The 16,031-nt window shown below is 50.7% G+C and overlaps 1 protein-coding gene across 6 annotated transcripts; it reads left to right on the top strand.

Annotated features, from left to right (window-relative positions):
- Positions 1 to 2,878: 2,878 nt before the first annotated feature.
- Positions 2,879 to 4,244, top strand: LOC123166375 (formin-like protein 3). 6 transcript variants are annotated; one of them, XM_044584171.1, is made up of 3 exons: positions 2,879 to 3,244; positions 3,321 to 3,380; positions 3,658 to 4,244. In XM_044584171.1, the coding sequence occupies exons 1-3, from the start codon at positions 2,925 to 2,927 to the stop codon at positions 3,659 to 3,661; spliced, it is 384 nt and encodes a 127-aa protein (XP_044440106.1). In that variant the 5' UTR covers positions 2,879 to 2,924; the 3' UTR covers positions 3,662 to 4,244. The 6 variants fall into 6 exon arrangements, 3 of the variants coding, with proteins under 3 accessions (XP_044440106.1, XP_044440103.1, XP_044440104.1); XM_044584168.1 differs by having other exon boundaries at positions 2,886 to 3,244; positions 3,633 to 4,244; XR_006483459.1 differs by having other exon boundaries at positions 2,887 to 3,244; positions 3,314 to 3,380; positions 3,633 to 4,244.
- The last annotated feature ends 11,787 nt before the right edge of the window (positions 4,245 to 16,031 follow it).

Raw genomic sequence — 16,031 nt, 5'->3', positions numbered from 1 at the left:
TAGTCCCAATGCGTGGCTGGAACCGGGACTAAAGGTCCATCCTATATAACCTGGCACTTAGCGTTTTCAGCCTCCACCGCCCGGGAGATCAAATCGAGAAGCAGAGACATCGCTGCCAGGCTACCACTCGTCGTCGTCGTGCCGCTCCTCGTCGTCCCCGGCGCCTTCTCCGTCGACTCCGGCCGCTCGGCAGCTCCTAAGCCTCCAACGGCCACCGTGTGCCACTTGGTGAGCTCCCCGCGTCGATCCCTTCTCTCCCCCGTCGTTCCCGAGCTCGCCGCCGCCGGCCATGTCGCCACCAGGGTCACAGCCCTCGCTGCCCGAGCTCGCCGCCGCCGGCCACGAGCCCCTTCGTTCGCCCTCCCGAGCCCCGTCGCCACTAGCCCGACCGTGCACGACACCACCGCCGCTCGTCGTTTGAGGAATTTTGACTAGCTAGTTTGGGGAATTTGGATATGTAGATAGTTTGAGGAATTTGGATATGTAGATAGTTTGAGGAATTTTGACTAGCTAGTTTGAGGAATTTTGACCAAGCATTTAAAAATTGTTAAATGTTTATAGAGAAAAATAGATCATGTATTAAACATTTTAATGTTGTATTTGCAAAATATTGATCAAAATAATGTTAATATCTTATTTGGAAAATGTTAATATCTTAATGTAGTATTTGCAAAAGTTTGTCATAACAAAAAGTTATTTATGTGCGAAACAAAAAGCTATGTGAGTAGTATAATAAAGTTATTTGTCATAATCAAGCATTTAAAAATGTTAAATTTGCATAGAATTTCTTCTCGACATCGACGATGCCCGGCCCGCATCCTCGTCGTCGACTCAGCGGTGACACCCTGCTTGAGAGGCGCCATGTCCGGGACTGGGCTCCGCCGGGCTGGCACTAGGAGGTGCTACCTTCTGGGGCGCGCAACTTGGTGAGGAACCAGGCTCCCGTCATTGACCCAGAGCTTCTTTGGTGGCGGTCGCGTGGGTCACTATCGGTGCGGAGGCAGCCGACCCCCGAGGAGGTGTGGTACGTCGCCGTGTTAGGGAGGAGGACGAGCACGTCCGTCGCTACAAGGTTGCGTTGGACATCATGTTCTCTAATACCTAGCAGGTTCTTTAGGAATCTCACCCGAGCTATGATCCTGTGATGGTTCTTTCTCTTTGGGTGTCCACCGCCCGCGCCTCCGAAACCGCGAGTCAACTGGATTATTCAATAATATTTGAGCTGTATTAGTGATGTTATATGATAATATTCGAGATGTATTAGTGATAATATTCGAGATTGTATTCGATAATATTCAATGATGCATTAACTGGATTATTCAAGATGTATTAGTGATATTATATGATGATCTTGCTAGCTAAAAAAATTAATCCTCCTCGCCATCCCTCGCCCCTCCGATCGAACCTCTTCGGCGGCTGACTACTATGGTTCAGTTTTTTGCTTATTGAATGCACTCTAATTTGAATACTAAATTGTTTTATCTTTCTTCTGGATTAGTTAAGCTATGGACGATAGCGGTAGATATAGAGACGGCCATGATCAAGATGAGATCATGTTCGACATCATACGCTCCCCGAGCCCAGAGAATGAACCTGAAGATGATGGCTCACAATATCTGAATAATTCCGATGAGGAAATATTTGAGGAAGAACCAAGAGACGAAGGGCACACAACAATGTCTGTGCCGGCGTGTTGCTCCTCTACGAGCCGCTTGCCGGCAATTTGCTCCTCCGCGAGCCGGTGCTCGTCGAGGAGGCGGAAGTTGTACCTATGGTCCCCTGTGTCTGCCGCAACGCGGCCTCCGCTCTTCCAACACCATGCCGATGTAGTGTGCCCGCACCTCGCCGATGGTGATGCTGGCATTGACAGGTGAGGACGGTGGTGCCGGCTCGTCGTGGGCCACCTCTTCCATTGGCTCATCCGCAATGCCGACGATCTATTTCTTTCATCTGCCGGTGATCTCGAGGTCATGGCGGGTGTGGTGCAGAGAGGAGATAGGGAGCATAGGAGGTGGGATGTGGCTGTTCCCGAGTCTAGCTTTTAAATAGCAAACGAATGCCAGGCCAAGCGGTGAAGTGTTTAATGGTGGCCGGCAGATGAACTGACAAGTGGCTTTTGCATGCGAATGCCGGAGTAGGTTCCTCGACAACCGCGCATGTTTAATGGAGGGAGGCAGATGTATGGGTATAGTTTGAATGCTGAGAGAAAGGCGCGTGGATTGGGAAGCGCCGCGGGCGATGCTCTCGGCCCCGCGTCGCCTCAACGCCTGTTCCAATGAGAGACAACATCTGCTTTGGGCCGGCATGAATGCGACGCTAATCATTTTGGGCGAGAAAGGGAGATAGCGTGGGAGAGGGTTCTGGGTGGGCCAAGGTTTGTCGGATGCGTGCGTGGCGGCAGTCCGGATGCCCTGAAAGCCCCCCATCCCTCAGTTTGCGGGAAAAAGGACGTCCAGACCGGTCCGTGGACGAATGCAGGACTGCGTTAGATGGCAAAACACGTCCGTACCGTGCGGTCCAGATGGATGCTACTGGTTTGGGCGTGCCCGGATGCATCCGCAGGCGTTTCAGGGGCCGGATTCGCCATGTTCAGCTGTAGATGCTCTAACACCACTATCCTAGGAACATACTATAATCCGAGCTCCACGTGTAGCAAGTATCACACAAATATACAACATTTTCTGCATCTTAATTTTACATCCAAAATTTCGAAAAACAATTATATGTTTTTTAACTCCGTACATAACCATGGCTACGTGCCATGCTCTATCCGAAATCACAACAAGCTCTCTCAAAAAAAGGGAAAAAAATTCCGTGCATACCGGTTGCAAACCTTCTCCTTTGCAACCCGGACGTCATCTGGGCTGGACATCGCACGGCCTCCTCACTTTTGCCCCAGGCGATAGGCTCCAATCGCTGCACGCATGCGTATGGCTCGGCTGTTTTTCACGCGCTATCGGACTCATAGGCTAAGCGCGGCTCGGCTCCTTGCCTCTACATCGGCTCAGTTCGCACAGAGAACAGAGCATCTATCCTGGCTCCCAGACCCTTTGCACAATGTCGTGCCGCCGCCGCCGCCGCCGCCGGGAATCGCCTCGCAGCCGCCGGGATTCGCTTCCGCGCCGCCACCGACCGCATCGCCGCCGCCGGAGTTGCCTCCGCGCCGCCGCCGGGAGTCGCCCCCGCCGGTCCCTGGAGTCGCATCCGCAAGGCCGGCCATGGCACAAACTCGCGTCGGCAAGAGGTAATTTCCCCGGCCAGCTCTCCTCCTTCCGTGCAGTGCTTTGCTAATTCTTGGTCTTAATCTACTCAGTAATTAGGCGAGATGGTCGAAGGAATATAACTATCACACATCATCAGCGATGGCTGTATGCAGAGAGGTAAAAGAGATAAGTGCTTCTACACTGGGAGAGAAGCAAATGGAGTGGTTCATCTTTGTGCCAAGCAACCTAGTAGTACTAGACGTAGATGCCCTTGGATGAACTTTGTTCCAAAAAAATTAGCTGATGCTTTGTGGTTTGATTCTAATCCTGATTAATGATCAATAAATCTCTTCAAGTCTCCTTTGTGACATGATGATTTACATGTACTGACTTGTTTTTTCAACCTTGTATGGATAATTGCTAATGCAGGGTCTTGGACTTGTGGTTAATCCAGGTAGATGTATCTCTTTGCTACAATCTGAAGAAATGGAGGACTAGGAAATCAAAGCTTATTTACTGTCTGTACAAGACTAGAGTCAATTGGATTGCTGATGGGAGAGTGTTATAGTAGAACATTAAAAAAGCATAAGCTTCTCTGCCCCTGCATGCTTGAAGAGCTTCAGTCAAGATGGCGCTGCACAAAATTGATGCTTCAAACAAGGATGATGCCTTGTACAGGTGCAAGATGCCTAGAATCTTAACCAAAATAGAAAGTTGTGGTAGGCATCAACATGAGGGAACATAGAGCGAACTGGAGGCCACGTACTCACGCAACAGCTACACTCCGCCGTCGTTCTTCTATCCGAAGACCCTCAAGTATACTGCTGGAACAATACAGTTGCTGAGAAAACCGCTGAAGAAGACGCAATGGTTGCTGATGGAGTAGACTTTGACTAGGAATGTCAAATCTTGCAAATTTGATGTTGAATTCATGACAACTATAGTACAAACCTATAGCTGATTGCTCTCCTTGAAAATGTACTAATTAGTATACAATGTATCTTTTCATATCAAATACATATGGATAGTATAAAATCTTCATTTTGCTGGATGTGTTAAAAAAATCTGAATGTTTCTCCAGTTTCTCTGATTTGCTATACAATGTAGCGAAGCTGCTATTTTTTGTACTGTCCTTAAGTAGGCCTAAACTTCAGTGTGAGGCTCAATTTTTACTATAATCTGACAACCATTTATAGTGGCAATTTCGAAAATACTTGCTCTAATACACCTGTTCATAAATTATATAACTTCTTTAGCAGCTTGGCATACAAACTCATCAAAACCTTGCAACTGGCACAATACTCAAACATTGCAAATGAAGATAAAATTCAGTGTGCTACAGTACATCAATTACAATTCATGGGTACACCAAATTACATCCAAAAGATCATACTCCTTATAGGTTGCGCCAAATACTATTCATCAAAATGTAACTTTTTAGCAGTCGAGGACAGTGTAGCATCCTGATGAACTCCAAGCAAAAGACTTGTAAATTCGCCTTGGATGAAAGGAGCATACATCACTGAAGGTTGCCCGTACGCATCATTTGCAAAGGTTGGAATTGCGGCATTAGTAACTCCGCCTTGGATCAACGGAGCATCCATGGACGAAGACTGCCCATACACATCATTTGGAAAGTTTGGCACTGTACTAGAAACGTCAATGCTACTGGTCCTAACATCCTGTGTCATATAATATAAAATTGTTCATAAAATATGTAAGAAAAATATGAAAAGTGAATACTGAGTCAAAGTCATATATGTTGTACCATCAATTCCTGTGGATGAATGCCATCATCCCTATTTCCTACTGCATTTTTTTGGATCTTCTCCTATTTTTAGACAAGAATTGAAAGATAAATTAAATACTAACTATAGAAGTATATAATAGAAAAGGCTTGCTAGAATATGTAGGATCAGTACCTTTCTTTTTAGTACTATTCTTTTTCTTCCCTTTCTTCTTCTCGAAGGAGATTTTTGACCGTTTACTCTTTGCACCTTTCTTTCTTCGTTGTCCTGGAGGTTGTACTGATCCAACAATTCATGCCACTTCTTGTTGAACTTATACTCTGATCTATCTTCATAGACACATCTCTTAAAATCAGGTAGAAACTTCTCAGGATGCTTATGAATTACATGTCCGAGATGTTTAGCGGCATTAAGATAAATGTGCCATAGACAATGTCGATGACTTGTATTTCGAAACACATATGCAACTGCTCCTGCCATGGCCGCATCCTGATCAGTGAAAATTGTGCTTGGATGCTTACCTGACATTGCTGTCAGAAAGGTTTCAAACAACCAAACAAATGACTCAATGGTCTCATTAAATAACAACGCTGCCCCGAAAATTATAGTCTGCTTGTGATGGTTGGTTCCCAGGATTGGAGCAAAAGGCATTTCAAACTTATTAGTTTGAAACGTAGTGTCAAATGATACAGCATCTCCAAAACATGCGTAATCCATGATAGACTGGCCATCTGCCCAAAACAAATTAGCAATCCGACCATCTTTCTCATCGACTTGAATGGCATAAAAAAAATGTTGGATCCTTTCTCTGCTTATTTTTCAAGTATTCGAGAAGTGTTTGCAAATCATTTGATTCTAAGTACTTTTTGCGCTCACGACCAATCTCGTTGTTGCAGTCCATCTTTGAGAATGGCACTTTGTCCGGTCCTCCATAAAACGCTACCATGAAGTCATACACCTGGGATGGCTTCATCCCGGCTTCCCGTATTTGGCCAATTAGATGTCTGTCCGCTTCTATAACACGTCGTTGGAATCTCAGTTTGTGCACCTTATTGGGACTAGCAAGATAATGATTATGATCGGTTACAACCTTTTGAACCGTCCAAATCCCCTCTCTGCTAACACTAAACTGAATACGGGCATTGCAATCTGTCCTTGTAGTGTCCTTCGACGACTCGGTTTCTCGATGGCCTTGGTTACTGCAAACAATTCTTTTTTGATATATACTACCATCATGTCGACGCTTTGTCTGGTTCTTTCTAATACTAAATCCAACTTTGCCGGCATATGTGTTGTACATGTCATAGGCGTCTTTCTCTGACTCAAACGTTTTCCCAACTTCAGGAACCTGCAGTACACATAGTTCAAAGTTAAATTTCTGTTACCACAATGCAATGTGAAAATATAAATTTCGCTCGAATTTGAGCCGAGAGACCGCCGTACCTGAATTGTTTGCTCTCCATTTTCTCCACGACCATCCGTAACCGCGTCATCTTGCTGGCCTCCTCCTGACATGACTTGTGGCGGCGGCAAGTCCATGGTGCATGTCGTGGCTTCTGACATCGTATACGACGGACGGTACAAGTTGGAGCAGCGACTGTTCTCATCAACGAGGTTTACATGGTGCAAGCGAGAGGTAGAACCACCATGGTCGTTGTTCGAGGCGATGGTGTGAGATTCCGGCATGGCTGTCGGTGTCAAAACCGGCGGATCTCGGGTAGGGGGTCCCGAACTGTGCGTCTAAGGCGGATGGTAACAGGAGGCGGGGGACACAATGTTTACCCAGGTTCGGGCCCTCTCGATGGAGGTAATACCCTACTTCCTGCTGGATTGATCTTGATGATATGAGTATTACAAGAGTTGATCTACCACGAGATCGTAGAGGCTAAACCCTAGAAGCTAGCCTATGGTTATGATTGTTGTTGTTCTATGGACTAAACCCTCCGGTTTATATAACCGGAGGGGGCTAGGGTTACACAGAGTCGGTTACAAGGGAGGAGATCTACATATCCGAATTGCCAAGCTTGCCTTCCACGCAAAGGAGAGTCCCATCCGGACACGTGACGAAGTCTTCGATCTTGTATCTTCGTAGTCCAACAGTACGGCCAAAGTATATAGTCCGGCTGTCCGAGGACCCCCTAATCCAGGACTCCCTCAGTAGCCCCTGAACCAGGCTTCAATGACGATGAGTCCGGCGCGCAGATTGTCTTCGGCATTGCAAGGCGGGTTCCTCCTCCGAATACTCCATAGAAGATTTTGAACACAAGGATCGTGTCCGGCTCTGCAAAACAAATTCCACATACCACCGTAGAGAGTATAATATTCCACAAATCTAATCTGCTGACAAATTTCATAGCGTGACATAATGCCATGGCCCGGTCATTATTCGAACCGTTTTTCTCAACCAGCTACTGCACATGTTGCGAGGCGGTTTTCTTGGCACGTCTTGTCAAAGCAGAGATTGTGTCCCCATATCACGGGATTCTCATCAATACGGGTGTGGGTAACCCAACCGCGCCATCAATCACGGCGCTTGGGGAATAAGCGAGTTTACCAGGCAAGTGGGGAGGCGCACAGTTTCTACCGCCCTTATAAAGGGACAAGGACTCCTCTTTTTCACCCACGCCTTCTTCTTCCCTGCCCATCCATTCTCGCGCACTCGAGCTCCAGCGCCCAAGCTCTCATTTTCTCCGCAAAAACCATTCCAAACATGTCCGGAGCGGGGGGCAAGTGGATGGTCTCCTCCTTTACGGAGGAGAACATTACGAAGCTCCGGGAAGCCGGATACCTGGCCGCAGACATCGCGCACCGGCTCCCAGACGCGGGGCAGATCGTCCCTACTCCAAAACCCCACGAGAGGGTTGTATTCCTTACCCACTTCGTCCGCGGGCTGGGATTTCCCCTCCACCCATTTGTTCGCGGGCTCATGTTCTACTACGGGATGGACTTCCATGATCTGGCCCCCAATTTCATCCTCAACATCTCGGCGTTTATCGTCGTGTGCGAGGCCTTCCTCCGCATCAAGCCCCACTTTGGCCTGTGGCTGAAGACCTTCAACGTGAAACCGAAGGTGGTGGTCGGCCAGCAGGAGGAGTGCGGAGGCGCTATGGTGGGCAAAATGCCCAACGTCACCTGGCTCGAAGGCTCCTATGTGGAGACCGTGAAGGAGTGGCAATCGGGGTGGTTCTACATCACCGAGCCGCGTGACACCAACTGGGTGGCAGCCCCCAAATTTCGATCCGGCATCCCCATGCGGCTCACCTCCTGGAAAGAGAAGGGCCTATCCTGGGGCTCATCGGTGGAGCTGACCGGACTCCAAAACTGTGTTAAAAACATGATAAGCAAGAAAATCAAGCTTGTCAACGTGGTCCAGGTCATGCTCTTCCGCCGGATCCTCCCGTGTCAAAGACGGGCATTCAACATGTGGGAGTTCGACCCGGCTAAGCACCCGACGCTGCGAGAGCTTTTCGACACGACGCACCAAGACATCCGGAAGGTGTTGTTCAAGTCCGCCGAGGTACCTCCTCCCCTTACCGAGGATCGCGGACTCAGCGCAAAGCGCCCTGCCAATCCGGTAAGCTCCTTATATCTCATAAGATGTTCCTTTCCCCAGTATAATCATGTGAGGGATCTGAGCCTCCACGCCATTTAACAGGACTGGGTCGCGACAACGGAGCGGATCGATTGTCCGGCCCCACTGCCCGAAGATCTAGCAAGGGCTCTCCTGACGGAGATGCTGGTTCCGGCGCCCTATGAGGCGTCGGAGAAGAAGGCCAAGAAGAAAGCCGCAGGGACCAGGAAAGGTCTCCGGCGCAAGGTTGTATCAGACTCATCGTCCGATAACATCGAGGCGCCCTCCTCCCACGAAAACGAGGAGGAGGAAGAGGAAAGTTCTCCCCCCAGCCGGGGGAGACAAGAAAAGGAAGGCCGCCCCATCTGGGGAGGCCGAAGGGTCCAAGAAGGGAAGGACCCTCCTTCCGGACTGCTCCACAGCGGCCGCTTTCAGCGACGAGGAGTGGTTACCCAGGGACAAGCCCCTGGCGAAGTCGTAAGTATCCAGATACCATAATAGTTCTGGTATATTTCGTTTTATTGCTTCTTATCATGCCAAACATGATCATGCAGTCCATCCAAAGCCCATATCAACGTATCCTCTTCGGATGAGTCTTTGGGCCAGTCGGAGATGAACAGCGATTCACTCCCGACCGCCTCCTCACCCGCCCTACGGACGACGTCGAGGTGTTGTCTCAAAGGGCACCGAACCAAGGGGAGGTAGTTCTGGAGGCGCCCCAAGGCGACATCCCAGACGCTGGGCGCATGGGGGGCAAGACTCCCATGGGTTCTAATGATGGGGGCACCAAGTTTAGCCCCCAGCCGAATACTGAGCCGGAACCTCCAGTGGTTCCGGATTCTGTCAGGCGACCCCTCGCAAAGGGGGGCGAGCCGTCTGTGCCGATGGCCTTTGTCCATCCAAAGGCATCGGGCAATTTGCTGGAGGCGCTTCGCGGCGCTTCCATTGACGAAGAGCACCGCACTATCATGAGTGCGGTGGTCGAGAAGGTTCGGTCCGCCAAAAGCGGACTGACTGAAGCCTGCGCCAGCCTCCTAACAGGCTTTGAGGTAAGTAATCAAATTATGAAAAAATGTTACAGCATAGACAGTAGACCCTGATGCTCTGTTTGGTGTGCGCAAAGGAAGACCGAACAGAGGATCAGATAATAATCGCAGGAGTCTAATCAGAATGTGTCTATGTGAATAAGCAGGCTTCGCTACTGGCTGCTACCACTCGTACGGCGGAGGTCTCCGCACTGAAGCGGGACCTTGAGCGGTCCGAGGAAGAGCTCGACCTTACCAAGAGGCAGCTCGAAGAGAACAGAGGTAAGTAATACCCTGTCTGTATATTGATAAATAAAAAGGAAAAATGGTTGTTAGATCATAAGATCGTCACGAATTTTGCTAGGGCCACGACCGAAGTGGCGGCCCTGAAGAAGGCGATGTCCGAGGCCGAAGACAAATCGGCCAAGGAGCGCATCGAGCGCGAGAAGCAAGAGGCCCGAATCGGCGAGGTTCAGCATGAGCTCCAGGATTTTGTCAAGAAATACGAGTCCTTGGAGCGTGACTCTAAGTCGCAAGGGTCCGAGCTTGCGAAGGCCCTCGAGAACGCACAAAGTGCCAAGGCTGAAGCCCAAAAGGCCCTCCAGGAGATTCAGGCGGTCAAGAAGATAGCAGCGGGTAAGGCATTCATTATGCAAAGCAAGCATGCGAAGGAAACTTTCCTTTTACTTACCCGAATTCGGAGCTCTCCAGGAGCGTTCGCAGATCTGCCCCACAGCGTATCGGATGCCGCAGAGTTCTAGCGGGCCGAGGAAGGGAGCTCGACGAAGAAGTTGTTCTGGTCTCAGTATACTGGGACCGAACATCCGATGCCCTTGAGCGACCAGTTGAAGCAACTGGTCGAGCTTCACAAGGTGGCCGAACTGGCCATGAGGGGTCTCATAGTCCGGATGTGGCCTGGCGAGCCCCTGCCTGGCAGCTACTTCGGCCTGGTAAAGCGGCTTGTGAATGCCTGCCCACGGTTTGAAGTCATAAAGCGGTCCGTCTGCATTGAAGGTGCGCGTAGGGCTTTTGCCCGGGCGAAAGTGCACTGGGCGAAGATGGACACCGAAAAGCTGGTGAAGGAGGGGCCGCCGGAGGGCAAGGAGCATCGCCACCCCGAAAAGTATTATGACAGTGTCCTGAAGGGTGCTCGCCTTGTGGCGGAGGAATGTGCTAAGGATGTAATATTTGAATGAATGTACTCATGTGATCCTGTAAGATGAAGACGAGTTGGCTAGTCGTCAGCTTCTGCCCCCATGTAACTAGTACTGAGGTGTTCGGGATAAACCTGATTACTCTTTATCCAAGTTTTGTGTCCTTCGAAGGAGGTGTTCAGCACAACGAACCAGGCAATCGGACTATAAAGCTTCATCACTTCTCACTTAGCCATAGAAGTCTACAATTTTAAATTTTGGCGAAGCCCATAGTATTCGGAAGGCCGAACTTGGGGCGCTATGTATGCCTAAATCGGACAAGTCCGACTCCTCGCCCGAAGCGGAAAACATCTTTAAGGATTTGAGACCTCTCGAACAGCGACTTGCTCTCGCCGCATCATGACAGTCACTTTTCGGCTTTCTCTACTGAGGTGCTCGTCCGGAAGAACCGTGACACAATCGCAGTAGTTCTCCCAGCGCTACCTTAGCTGATATAGCGGAACGTAAGGTACCAAAACATGGGAGCCGGGCAAACCCAACTATTGACCCAAGACATGATTTGGAGCTGATGCATATAATGCTATAAGTTCGGGGTGCCGCACTGTCGAAAGTGTTCGGACTTTTCATGCCGTGTTATGGGGTACACTGAAGCCCCTGGCGCACTGGACGTATCAGAATGTACGGGTGCAATTTGTCGTAAATAAGCAGACAAGGGAAAAAGATGAAGGAATGCAATAATGAGCTAATGCTGTACATTGTTATTTAAGTGATACGTCAAAACGTATGTATACAAGTAGTGCAATAAGTAAAAATAGGACTATTTGACATGTCCTATCCAAGGGCAAGTTGCGTGTGGGTATGTAAAACAGGTATAGCGATCGTTATCAGAGATCACCTGGGGATTCCCTTGTACGTCAAAGCTTCTTGCTTCCTTGATGTTTCCTTCCCGTGACGGGTCCGATAATCAGGCGATCGGAGAGGGCCTTCAGAGAACAGGGGCCTGGAAGGAAGAAAATGTTAAAGATATACGGGTCCTGAAGCGGTTGAGCCGCATTGTGGGCCGTGCCATAGCCGTGCCTCCGCCTATGCCCATGGTATCTTGAGTGCGTAATTATGTACGCGCGGCGCAAATTTCGCCGCTTGACTGGGACTAGGACGGAGGCCAAATTGCTAGGCGAGCTCTGAACGTGCCTGGCGATCCTCTTGCAGGGTACTCCGGACTCGCTTGAAGGTGTCCGGGGTCTTTTTCGCCGAATTGGCGGTTTGCCTCATAAGGCTGCTTTGCGCTTCTGCTGCGAGGGCCGTAGTGTGCTCCTCCGTGCGGAGCGAGCGTTCTGTGTTTCCATTAACTGTTATAACCCCGCGAGGTCCTGGCATTTTGAGCTTGAGGTATGCATAATGCGGTACCGCATTGAATCTGGCAAATGCGTCGCCCGAGCAGTGCGCGATAGCCACTGCGGAAGGGGACGATATCGAAGATTAACTCCTCGCTTCGGAAGTTGTCTGGAGATCCGAAGACCACTTCTAGTGTGATTGAGCCCGTGCAACAGGCCTCTACACCTGGTATGACACCTTTAAAGGTGGTTTTGGTGGGTTTGATTCTCGAGGGGTCTATACCCATTTTGCGCACTGTATCATGATAGAGCAGGTTCAGGCTGCTGCCACCGTCCATAGGGACTCGAGTGAGGTGAAATCCGTCAATGATGTGGTCAAGGACCAATGCGGCAGAACCGCCATGACGGATACTGGTGGGATGGTCCCTGCGATCGAAGGTGATCGGACAAGAAGACCATGGGTTGAATTTTGGGGCGACTGGCTCCATCGCATAGACGTCCCTTAGTGCACGCTTCCGTTCCCGCTTGGGAATATGGGTTGCGTATATCATGTTCACCGTTTTCACTTGGGGAGGAAATTTCTTCTGTCCTCCTGTGTTCGGCGGCCGGGGCTCCTCCTCGTCGTCGCTATGCAGCCCCTTTTCTTGTTTTCGGCATTCAACTTGCCGACCTATTTGAACACCCAGCATTCTCTGTTGGTGTGGTTGGATGATTTATCGGGGGTGCCATGAATTTGACACGAGCGATCGAGTATGCGGTCCAAGCTGGACGAGCCCGGATTGCTTCTTTTGAACGACTTTTTCCGCTGACCGGATTTAGAGCCACTGAATCTGGCATTAACTGCCGTATCTTCGGCGTTGTCGCCGTTGTTGCGGCGCTTGTGTCTGTTGCGACGTGGCCTGCCGTTTCTATCTTTGGCATCTGAATTGCCAGGGTTTCTTGATGTGTTGTTGCTGCGAGCCAGCCAGCTGTCCTCGCCCGCACAAAAGCGGGTCATGAGTGTCGTGAGGGCTGCCATGGACTTCGGCTTCTCTTGGCCGAGGTGTCGGGCGAGCCACTCGTCGCGGATGTTATGCTTAAATGCCGCTAAGGCCTCGGCATCCGGACATTCGACAATTTGGTTGTTTTTAGTTAGGAACCGAGTCCAGAATTTCCTGGCTGATTCCCCGGCTGTTGGGTTATGTGACTCAAGTCATCGGCATCCGGTGGTCGCACATAAGTGCCCTGGAAGTTGTCAAGGAATGCGTCTTCCAAATTCTCCCAACTGCTAATGGAGTTTGCCGGCAGGCTATTCAGCCAATGCCTAGCCGGCCCTTTGAGTTTTAGTGGGAGGTACTTGATGGCATGTAGATCGTCACCGCGGGCCATGTGGATGTGGAGGAGGAAATCTTCAATCCATACCGCGGGGTCTGTTATACCATCATATGATTCAATGTTCACGGGTTTAAAACCTTCTGGGAATTCGTGATCCATTACTTCGTCAGTGAAGCATAGGGGGTGTGCGGCGCCTCTGTGCCGGGCTATGTCGCGACACAGTTCGTACGAGTCTTATCTGCTGTACTCGGCCCTGCCGGATTTGCTTTTAGTATATCCGGCGTGACGGTCGTCGTCACGCGTTGGGGCGCGCCCCCGTGATCCGTAGATCGATCTTGCATGTCCTGCTTTGTTTTCCAATACGTCTCGCAGGTCCTGCGTGTTACCCCGGGCCTTGGTATTTTTGTTTAGCTGGCGATGGGGTGCGGGCTGGACTTCGGCCTGATATGCCGCTTTGTCTCGGCCACGAGGTGGCCGGTCAGCCGCATCATACGCTGGAAGCGTAGGCTTTAATGCTTCCTCCTCGAGTTGGGGTAGCAACCTGCGCTTTGGGTAACTTTTGGTTGGGCGCTCGAGTTCGTATTCCTCGGCCGCCAGGACCTTAGTCCATCTATCCGCTAGCAGATCTTGGTCAGCTTGAAGCTGTTGTTGCTTTTTCTTCAGGCTTTTTGCTGTGGCTATAAGTCGGCGCTTGAAGCGCTCCTGCTCGACGGGATCCTCAGGCACGATAAATTCTTCATCGCCGAGGCTCACCTCGTCTTCGGAGAGAGGCATGTAATTGTCATCCTCTGATTCTCCGTCTGCTGCCTGTTCCTTAGGGCTAGCTTGCCCATCCTTCCGCTCGAAGCCTGGCTGGAGGGGATTGTCTTCGTCTTCGGCACTATCCGCAGCGTTATTGTCTCTTGTGCCGGTATCGCTGCTTTTGCTATGGCGGGGCTTAGAGCGGCGCCGATGACGCCGGTGCTTAGATTGCTTCTGGAGGGGATTATCCTCCGTTGCCTTATTGTCATCGCTTTCTTTGGGGGTGTCCACCATGTATATATCATATGATGAGGTGGCAGTCCAGCGCCCTTGTGGGCGGTGGTTCCTGTTCTTCTCCTGCATCGTCGTCCATACCGTCGATGTCTTCGGAGCCGAAATCGAGCATGTCGGTTAAGTCGTCGACAGTGGCTATTAAGTGGGTGGTGGGTGGGGAACGAATTTCTTCGTCGTCCGCTTCCCACTCGAGCCGGACATAGTTCGGCCAAGGGCCTCCTGACAAGGAGAGAGACCTTAATGAATTCAGCACGTCGCCCAGGAGTGAGTGCTGAAAGATATCCGCGGAGGAAAACTCCATGATCGGCGCCCAATCAGATTCGATAGGCACGGACGCAGGCGGTTTGGAGCCCGTGGCCGGGGACGAATCCAAGGGTCCGGCAACACAAGTCTCGTAGGAGGTGAAGTCAGTATTCGGCTCTATCGCCGCTGAGTGTGCGGCCTCCGTGGCGGGGTCCATCCACCCGTCCTCGGACGGCGCAATCTGCTCCAGATTGAAGGCCGGAGTAGCCACAGGTGTGATCTCCCGAACACCGTCCGACGGCAGAGCTAAGTCATGCTCGTCGTGACTGTGCGGCGCACCTGACATGGGCTCGAATCCGTCAAAGATCAAGTCTCCGCGGATGTCGGCGGTATAGTTTAAGTTTCCAAACCTGACCTGACGGCCAGGGGCGTAGCTCTCGATCTGCTCCAGATGGCCAAGCGAGTTGGCCCGCAGTACGAAGCCGCTGAATATGAAGATCTGTCCGGGGAGAAAAACCTCACCCTGGATCGCATCGTTGCCGATGATCGGAGGAGCCATCAAGCCTTTATCATGACGTCACAGTGGAACTCTCAATGAAAGCACCAATGTCGGTGTCAAAACCGGCGGACCTCGGGTAGGGGGTCCCGAACTATGCGTCTAAGGCGGATGGTAACAAGAGGCGGGGGACACAATGTTACCCAGGTTCGGGCCCTCTCGATGGAGGTAATACCCTACTTCCTGCTTGATTGATCTTGATGATATGAGTATTACAAGAGTTGATCTACCACGAGATCGTAGAGGCTAAACCCTAGAAGCTAGGCTATGGTTATGATTGTTGTTGTTCTACGGACTAAATCCTCCGGTTTATATAGACACCGGAGGGGGTTAAGGTTACACAGAGTCGGTTACAAGGGAGGAGATCTACATATCCGAATTGCCAAGCTTGCCTTTCACACAAAGGAGAGTACCATCCGGACACGGGACGAAGTCTTCGATCTTGTATCTTCATAGTCCAACAGTCCGGCTAAAGTATATAGTCCGGCTGTCCGAGGACCCCCTAATCCAGGACTCCCTCAATGACCACTTCCGACATTCTTCACGATAGCTCTGCTTCAGATTGCGGCACCACGGCCGGTGGCGGACGTGGCTGTCCTTCCAGCCCGATCCCGTCATGCGAGGGAGAGCGCGTGTTTCGACGGCCGACGGACATGGCTATCGTTCCTCCTGCTGCAGTGAGCGTCGGGCCAGGGTACGGGCGGCTACTCGCATCGCCTGAAGGACGTTCCGGTCGCTCAGCCATCAGAAATTCTCGATTGGATTGATGGAGGATTGGAGCTGATCGGGGCTGTGATCTGATCGGAAGCAATCGCGTAACTATGGGAGCCAATATCGCACGTACAGGT

Source organism: Triticum aestivum, chromosome 7D, assembly GCF_018294505.1.
Source record: "Triticum aestivum cultivar Chinese Spring chromosome 7D, IWGSC CS RefSeq v2.1, whole genome shotgun sequence".
NCBI lineage: Eukaryota > Viridiplantae > Streptophyta > Magnoliopsida > Poales > Poaceae > Triticum > Triticum aestivum.
This window is presented reverse-complemented; position numbering and strand designations above follow the sequence as displayed.